Raw genomic sequence first — 10186 nt, 5'->3', positions numbered from 1 at the left:
ACTTATTGACAGAACTAACCCGTATTTGAACTACATGGAGTTAAAAACCTCCCACGGTTATCCTGACGGCAAGGTGACTCTAACCCATGATCTGTCTACCACTGAGGATATTTTACGTCAACCCTGCGGTCGGTGTGAGCCGAGTGCGGAATTCGCATCAACCAGCCATTGCTGGGAATCGAACTAGCTCGCCTTATTCACCTATATTTTATTTTATAACCGTCTTTGAGCAGCCGACCCTATTTTGAGTTTACGACAACCACTGTTCAACTCCGTAGCTTTGAAATTTTAAGCCCCATCCAGAAGACAAGGAAACTCCTGGATCAAGTATTGGGTGAAATTTGCCTTCGTGGGGGACTATTTACCTATTTTGTAATAATAACACCAAAACTAAAATATGAATGTGTTAAATTTGTTTTATAAGCCGATCACTTTTCCATGTCTACCATCTGTTATGCCTGTCAAAAAAGTTTTTTATCTAGCTTTTTGCTGAACGTTAGAGATCACTTTAACACATTTACTGAGAGCAGGGATACCACAGACTGCTAAAAATGTAAGATGTAGTAAAAGCTCTTAATTCATGTTTGGTATTTAAACTTATTGAATTGTCCAAACATAAATACCATCATGATTTATATTGTAAATTGTTCATGTATAAAGAGAAAAAGTTATTTGCTGGCATTTTCAATCGCAAGCTGGAAAAAAAAACTACATAGATGTTTCTAACTGTAATCTTATTTAATTTATTTTCGCTTTTTATTAATCACCACGTTTTACACTTTTAGTTACCTGTGAAATCCTTGAGAGACACAGCTAGTTAACTATAAAAATTTTAATCTCTTCGAGACGGGCAAATCAAATATGCATTCTCAGGGTGGCGATAACCAGGGTAAAAAAAGATAAAACTATTTTTATAGCAGTTTATTTGTGGGTAGGGCATACCCTCCAACTGCTACGGAATTTCCGTAGTTTCAGAAATCTTCTTTTCAAACGGTAGCAAAATTAATGTCTTAATATTTAAAAAAAATTAATTTTAGCGTAACTTGTCCACTATTACTTATAAAAGTGCAGGCCATATGGCTAGATTCTTAAGTTCTGATAAAAGTTTTATGAGAGATCCATTTGCTTTAAAAATTTCTACTTTGGTTCGCTACCACTAGAAAGAATTATTTTCAAAATCCTCATAAGTTGGAGGGTATGGGGTAGGGTAATGATAGTAATTTAATTCACCACTACTTAGTTCGAATAAAAAATTGTATAGTTACACTTTTAACACACATGGATTGGACGTGTTAGATTTAAAGTGAAAGCAAAAATAAATCTGACAAATTAGCTATGCCCAAAATTAAGCTACCACTTTTTACTTTTTACCATACTGATTCCTAACGAATACATTTATGACTCGCCTATTCCGAAAGGGTTAACTTCAATTTAATTACATTTATTCAAATAAACATAAAGTATGAATGTATAAATTTTGCTACCACACTAAATATTAGAAAAATATTTTCCACAAAAAGAGGAATAGTTAGCAGGGCTGCAATTATATTTCTGACAAATGCAAAATCTCAAAATATATTGTTATATAACACTTAATAGTACTAACATTAAACTAACCGACAACCCTATGTGCACCTTTGGCGGCGTATTGCACCGTTCAGTGGTGTCATTTCGGCGTAACAGCACTGCCATAACGAAAGTGATAAACTGGTACTCCAATAAAAAATTTACAGTATCATTAACATAACGCTTGTTTTCATCTAAAGTTATTTTCACAGAGAATTAAAAATTAATAGTAAAAGTGAAAATAAAAAAAACATTTTATCGGTGAGGCTTTTATTTAGTATATGGCTCAAAATGCGTACTTAAGGAAATTGACTTCGATCGATACGAAATCAAATGCCATGTTCTTTTTTTTTTGAACGAGCATTTTATGTTACATCCATTTTTTAAACGCTCATTTCAAGGAACTGTGTTAATTTTCTTAAACACGGATTTCAAAGAGCTGTATCCATGTTCTTAAACACGCATCCATGTTCTTAAACACGCATTTCAAGGAGTTGTGTTAATTTTCTTAAACACGCATTTCAAAGAGCTGTATCCATTTTCTTAAACACGCATTTGAAGGGGCTGCGTCCATGTTCTTAAACATGAATTTCAAGGAGCTATATCCATGTTTTCAAATAGCTATTTCTAGAGTTGGGTACATTTTTTTAAATACGCATTTTGAACTATGTCCAAAAATATTAAAAGTTCACCGATGAATTGTGAGAGAATTTTTAAAAATGATCGTAAGACATCAAGGAGTTGGGAAAAGTCAATTAATAAAATCAACAAAGAAAAATCAACATATAAAAATCAACAAAGAGAATATACAATATTTCATTCTTTGTCACTCAACAATTCTAAGTATCGTTGAGATTGAGATTATTTAAAATTGATGTTCTTTCTCTTTTAAGAATATTTGTCGTTATCAGTTTCTTTTTAGTTATCATTTCCTGCGAGTTATCTGATCGAACAATAACTGTTCTTTTATATGAAAAATCTATTGAATTCTTACATGAAATATCAATTGAATTCGTGTATATTATTATCAACACGAAAAGATTAAAACAATAACTTGTTATCTTTGTAACTACCAAACAATGTTCAGAAATACGAATATCATTACTCCCTTAACTTTACTAAATAGTAGTCAAACACTTTGCTTACTACTCAAGGATTTTTGATAATTATAATTGTTGAAAAACTGTCTTGTTTTTTCATTTTTAAAACGTTATTAGAATTTTTTTCTCAATTTTCCTGCTTTTGAAATTTTGTGAGAAATATACTCATCGATAACAATGAAGGATAACGGATAATGTGCATCGTTAAATTACAAAGAATCATGATTTCAATGCTTAAAAAGGCTTCGTTTATAATCATTTTATTTGGATTACATTTTTCAGGTAAGTGCGGGTAAATTTTAATGTATTAAAACCAATTTTTCATATATGTATAATTAAGATTTTGCTACTAACTGGTTTCTAACTTTAAAATCTTAGAACGTGAGTGTTTTTTTTTCATTGACATTGTTTAATATATTCTAGCATAACTTAACAAATTGAGATTAACTTAAAGCATAACTTAACTAATTGAGAAGCGCCTGATAAAAATGTAGTTTACATAAAAATGGTCAAGCATATAGACATACAGAGTGTTTTTTTTCATATAAAAATGTAGTTTACATATAAATGGTCAAGCATACAGACATACAGTGGTTTGTTTCTTCATTGACATTGCTTAATTTCTTCTAGCATAACTTAACTAATTGAGACTTAAGCATAACTTAACTAATTGAGATTAACTTAAATCATAACTTAACTAATTGAGATGCACCTGATAAAAATGTAGTTTACATAAAAATGGTCATGCATATAGACATACAGAGTGTTTTTTTTTCACATAAAAATGTAGTTTACATAAAAATGGTCAAACTTATAGACATACTGAGACTGGATAAAATTATGGATTCATATTGATACTAACACTTTCTATATACACACAATCTATCAAATATATAGATATATTAAACACATTTATAAACACATAATCGCGTTATGTTGTGTTGAAGTTTTTACAGAACGTGAAGTATATTTCCGCTTACTACTGTAATTCAATTTTTCTTCGATTACTAATGGGGAAAATAATCTTTGAAAAGTTTAAAAGTTAGCGGGTATGTTAATAATTTTTAACTTTTACACATTGCAGTTTTAATACTATGGGGATGAGAAGAGACTGTGTGATATTTCCACATTCTATAACAAAAATATATGTTTTTTTTAAAAAACCACAGAACAGAACAGTTACACAACAGAAAAATTTCCATTTTCAGCAGTGTAAAAAATTAAATATTTGCCATTAATGTTCACAGTTTTTTTGAAATGTTTCTTTAATATGTAGAGTGCGCAGAAAGAATAGATGGAACACCCTAAATAACTTTTGATGGAATGAAAAAAATCCGAAAAGTTCGACGAAAAGGACTTTTTCAAAATTCGATAACTCAGCAACTATTCGACAGATTTCGCTGAATTTTGCATTTTGCCATTTAAAATGACATTCTTCAAAATGGTATTAAATTTTGTATACCTTACAATTCAAAATATTTTCGACTAATTTAAGTGAAATAATAAAAAATAAGAATAATTTACTGAAAGTTATATTTTGCATGGAATTATTGAATTATCTTAGGATAAAAAATTTTTATAATTGGGCGAGAAATGGTTTCAATTTGCTTAAAAGTTCTCGAGATATGACGAAATATGAAAAAAGTAAATTTAACTTTAAGGGGTCTAAACTTTGGACCGCTCTCCTTGTCAAACTATTTTGACCATATTTTCCATATTGTGGCTAACCCCTATATTTTGGGGGTCAGAAATCCGAATCCATCAGTAAAAAAGGTATGTTTTATTCAGATAATGTACGTTTTTGTGTCGAATGTCGTAATTTACAATTACACTAATTAATTAGCATATCTGAGGTCACACCCTCGACCTATTAACTTACAGTTTTACAACGTGAAGATCCAACTATTAGATCAAAAGTTATTCATGGCGATCCATTTAATTGTTTGCGAACTGCACACATTTAAAGCGGCATCGACAATCAAGCCTTTGCATAGCTTACTTACTTTATTTATAAAAAAATTGGGCACCTGGGCCGCGCAGCGGCCCCTATCCCATACATCTAGAAATATACATAAGTTTAAAGTGATAACATTTTGAATTTAGCAGTCGATGTGGTAGCTAATACAAAATTACAAGCACTTTGCTTGGGTAAATAATTATTTGAATATCGAAACTAAAATTGACACATATAAATATAAACATGATTTGAAATATATATATATATATGTATATATATATATACATATACACACATATATATATATATAGGTTGACATAGATAAATATCATTTGAATATCGGATCTAAATTGACACATATAAATATAAACATAATTGGAAATATATATACGTAGGTTGACATAAATAAATATAGTAAATATAGCATTTGAATATCGAATCTAAATTGACACCTGTTGACATATTTAAATCTAAACATAATTTGTATTACATATACATAGGTTGACATGAATAAGTATAAACAGAAATTGATAAATATTAAATTTCTACATTTAGCTGGCACACGTTTAATTAAGATATATATTGAAAGTCTAGAATTTAGAGTTCAATGTTGAATGAAAAATCCGGAAATGAGAAATAAAATGTCACTGAACTAGAGCGGTCTACCCTAGGATCCTTTGCAAAAGACGAATCACTTCTTCATTTTTTAGTAGGTCTTTCAGCTCTTTCACTAGTGATACAAGTCTGTGAGCCAATTTAGCTGGTGTGGAAGGAACAGCACAAGGGCCCTTCCTGCTGGGGCGGGCTTTGCATCCCGTGTAGTTTGCGGTGTGAATTTCTCCACAGTTGCAGCACTTTGGTGGTGTGAGTCTATCCTTACGACAATCGAAGGATCGGTGGTTATCAGCGCATTTCACGCATCTGGGAGGTGCATTGCATGTCCGTTGAGCGTGGCCATATTCCTGACAATTAAAACACTGCAGCGGTCCCCGACCGCCACGAAAACGTTCTACTCGGACTGGAATCCGCTGCATGTCTGTGATGGTGAAAATTTGCCGGTGATTCTCCGTTACTCTAAGGATTGTGAGAAAAAGTGGGAGGAGCCTGTAGGTCCCGCCCACTCTTCTTTTAAACTGTATTACGTTGTGGGTTTCGATGTTTAATTTCCCTAATTCAATGGAAATATCCTCTGTTTTGAAGTCAAGTGGTAGTCCACGGATTAAAACTTTTGTAAACTTGTTATGTAGAACTTTCACTGAAGTTGTGGGTGGATCTGGAGCTTTGTTGAAATACTCTTTGGATTCTGATGGTGCTAAGATAGTGGAGGTCTCTAGCAGTGAAGAAGAGCAGCTATTTGTAGTCGTGATTGCGTAATTATCTTCAGCTTTTTTGACATCAGCTGGCTTTTTCTTCTGTTTCCTTTTCTTTGTAGGAGGTTCTGTGTTGTTTTTGAAAATACTTTCTGAGTCAGAGGTCTGTTCCGTATACTGGTCTCCGTCGTTGATTTCCATAGCTGGGGTGTCAGCTGAAGTAGTCGGCGTTTCAGGCGTAATTTGTTGAGGTACCGGAATTGAATTGGCCGAATAATATGGTCTTATAGCTCCTTCGGGCACTTTAAAATCGCTGAGCGTGCAATAACTTCCTCTTTTGGACCACCTTTGCATAGCTGTCAGTTCTTCTGGATTTACCAGTCTTTATTTTTATATTTAAAGTGATAGCAAAACTCACGCTTTTCAGTTTCAACTTATAATTTATAAATTTAATTTAAAATAATTTTAACCACCATTACAAATTATTAAACTGAACATATATTTAAATGTAGGATTTTTGGAAAAATGTACATTAAAGCCTTGTCAAAGTATAAAAGTGACTTTTTTTTTTACTTCACTACCACTGGAAAAAAATTATTCTTAGAAAAAGTTAACAGTTATGTTTTTGAGATACTTTTTTCATTTCAAAATTTGATTATAAATGATTTTGATCACCATTGTAAGTAAATAATTTAATCAAAGATTATAAAGGTTTGACAATCATTTGATAGGTACTTTAGGTTTTAATGAACCTGAAAATAAACTGTTTAGAATTATCATTGTAAATTTTCTATTATTGTAATAACATTCCAAAAAATGTGCAAATGTCGGTAGGTATTAAAACAGACTACTTTAATGCAAAACATTGTTTTTAAATTTTAAAAGGCACGTTAATGAAAAGGGCATTTAGAAAAAATACCTATTAAAGAGTATAAATTTGAAGAAAACAAATAGTTGGAAAGCTTAAAAAAGGCAAATTTGTCAAGTCTACCGACAATACTTTTTTACTGCCTATGCAACGATGCTGCTGTTTTATTTTTTTCAAAAGTTTATATAAAGTGAATTATGAGTTTTTATAGAAGATGTACTTTTTTAATATTAAAAATATTCTTGTGCATAAAAGTTTAAGATTTATCCTTTTTTTTTTAATTTTAAAATTCCTAATTATGGCTATTTACTTATTTCTAGAATCGTCTTCAAATATTCCAGATGCTGTTACTCAAATGCCTCGTAAGTAATTTGTAGTTTTTTAGTAATTTCGTACCTAAGTATTTAGATACTGGTTACATTTATAGTATACCGCCTAATGTAACTATAATAACATGCGTGAAATTCTAATGCAATGGTTCCTAATTATTTTCTGCAATGGAATCCTAAATGATTAACCCGTTTTGTTCCGAATTTATATATTGAAATGATATAAAAAGTGGTTTTATGGAAAAATTGGTATAATATATTTTCGAAATTAATTGTTTTTTTTACTGTTAGGGCATTCAAAAAGTCTTTGATAGACCAAAAAGTGTTTGCTCCTTATAATTCTAGATCTAATCAGAAATAACTAAATCATTGTGGTATCTGAGAATCTCTTAATTCACCCAGATAAATGAAAATGCTGAAAAAAGTTTCCGACCACAATGAATGTTTTTGAAAAAAGGAACTGTCCTAAATATATGACGCTGGGCATTAACCGGTTAAACTTCATAAATTGATGATGATTCATGAGAATTTTCTTTATTTTTCTGAAATATTGAGAACACATACCTGCCAACTATTTTAGTCTATTTTAATCTATTTTAGTGTGGAATGTTTTTTATAACTGCGTATTCCAAATTCCTTTTTTTTTAATTAATTAAATGTTGATTTCAGAAACCTGTGTGATTATTCTACGGTTATATAGTAAATTTCACAACAATAAAATTAAAGCTTTTATTTTTCTATCGTTAACATACATTTTAGGTTTGTAGGCGCACTTGATGCATATAACATACCTGCCAACTCTTCCCGAAGATTTTATTTTCATATTCAAAGTGGTAGTAAATATATACTATTTTTTCTTTTATAAACTTAATATTTAAATGATTTTGATCACCACTATTCTTACAAAAATTAAGCACACATATTAATATGCGTTACTGTCATGGTTGTCAATTTAAGTTTTTTCAAATGCAACGTATTTGTTTGCTTAAAATTGAAGTTTTAATTTCATATTAATACCACAGGGAAAAATGATAATGGCAGGGATTAAAAGTTGCCAGGTATGAGAACATATCACTACCACCGCCTCCTTCAACACGTACATGCCGGGAAAAGTGAAAATACTGGTACAGGAAAAGAGAAAATACTGGTAGAAGAACTATTTCAATATTAGATAATATTCGGGAGGAGTTAATCTATTCTCAATAATAACAATTGATTGTAAAGAAATTTATCACGGCGAAGAAGCAATTAAATATAAAAATTTCATCCGTTTAAAACAATTGGTAGTAATGGATTTTCATTATTCCCGGAAAAAAACTGAAAAATGAAATTTATTGTTACCAGTTTTTACTTCGGTGCGCTGCCAAGATGAGACAATCTAACGTGACCCACCGGTGGGTCACCTCAGCGTGAACGTGTTAGCTGAAAGCCTCAACATGGTTTCTTAAAATTTTCGGGACGAGCGAGTCATATATGTAATTGTAAGGAATCAGTATCAGGATAGCAAAAAATAAAAAGCGGTAGCTTAAGTTTTCGCTTAGCTAATTTGACAGATTTATGTTTGCTTTCACTTGAAATCTAACACATCCAATAATGCGTGTTAAAAGTGTAACTATGCAATTTTTAATTCAAACTAAGTAGTGGTGAATTAAATAAAGCAAATTATCATTACCCCGTTCACAAATAAACTGCTAAAGAATTACTTTGATTACCAGTTCTATCTTCTTACCCTGATTGATGCGGTTTTAAGCTGGCACGTATTTGTGACAGTCGGCGCCAAAGGGTTAAAGGTAGTCCGATCTGACCATTCTTTCTTTATTTAAATAAACTGGGCCCCTTTGCCGCGAAGCGACCCCTATCCCATTCATCATTAAATTACATACAGTAAGGTAAAATACATTGATTTGGCAAACATTGTGGTAGCCATAAAAAAGTCAAGCCGTTTGCTTGTGAAATAATAAAACAATGAAATAATTCAATATGACAAATTGACGTTTTTACATAACACTAGAAATATTGATTGTAGACTTAAATTAAAAATATAGATAAAACATGATTTGATATGTACAATAATTGATTTTTGAAAAAAAAAGAAGACATAATTGATGATCTGACCATCGTGCAAGTAAAACATTTTACATTAAAGCTATTTAATAGATCATCTAGTAAAAATAAGAGAGTGGTAGCATATATACATCTTAAAATCTGCTTAATTAATGAATATGATTGGATTGCCTTACTTCTTTGCCAACCATGACATTTCACTTTAGAAAATTTATAAATAAAGTAAGATAAATTTCTTTCGAGTATTTTTATAATAGATGTTACACTTATTTACACTTTTAGTTTGCACAGACAACTTGTTAAAAACCCTGTGGAGACCTTCTGATGAAAAAAGTAATAACTCTTTCAACGATTCTCAAAATGCATGTTAAAAATGAACTCATATATATTAAGGGGATCGGAAAATAATGTCGTTTCGGCACATTAAATATTCGTCAGTCTTATAAACCAATTCATTTGTTTCGATCTATTTCGAGTCATTTTCGACCCGGCATTGAAAGGTTGTTGCTAACGAGGGTGAATACATTTTTGATTAAGAAATTAAATCTAGATAACAAATATCAAATGTACCGAAACGACATTACTTTCCGGACCCCCAATATATATATAGATATTTTTTTTTAGTTAGTGACATTTATTGTAATTTTGACGATGGGAATCTATGTTCATGGACTGCCGAGGGATCAAAAGTTATTTGGAAAACAAGTGTTCCGAAACAAAGTAAAGACAGAATGCCAAATTTTGATCATACCCAGGGAAATTATTTAGGTGAGTAATTACGATGTTTCATATTTCTTCATTGATTTCAGTGACATGTTTGCCAATTTTTCTCTCTCTAGTGGTATTTATTTTATAATTTTTGACAGAGGCTTAGGTTTTATCTTGTTACTTTCGATTTAATAAATTTAAATTTACTATGATTTAGATCATCGCTATAAATTATTTTTAACAAGAATAAGAGACCTGGCAAAATTGTGCATAGAAAATGTTAT

The 10186-nt window shown here is 30.9% G+C and overlaps 1 protein-coding gene across 1 annotated transcript in view; it reads left to right on the top strand.

The window, feature by feature from the left end:
• The first annotated feature begins 2651 nt into the window (after positions 1-2651).
• Positions 2652-10186, top strand: part of LOC107438594 (MAM and LDL-receptor class A domain-containing protein 1) — a 184169-nt gene continuing 176634 nt past the window's right edge. The window contains exons 1-3 of the mRNA XM_071185593.1: positions 2652-2948; positions 7122-7163; positions 9819-9962. Coding sequence (XP_071041694.1) covers positions 2861-2948; positions 7122-7163; positions 9819-9962 — 274 coding nt within the window. The 5' untranslated portion in view covers positions 2652-2860. The remainder of the gene's footprint in view (positions 2949-7121; positions 7164-9818; positions 9963-10186) is intronic.

This window comes from Parasteatoda tepidariorum, chromosome 9 (genome assembly GCF_043381705.1).
Source record: "Parasteatoda tepidariorum isolate YZ-2023 chromosome 9, CAS_Ptep_4.0, whole genome shotgun sequence".
Taxonomy (NCBI): domain Eukaryota; kingdom Metazoa; phylum Arthropoda; class Arachnida; order Araneae; family Theridiidae; genus Parasteatoda; species Parasteatoda tepidariorum.
Note: the sequence above shows the minus strand (reverse complement) of the source record. Positions and strands in the feature narration are given on the sequence as shown.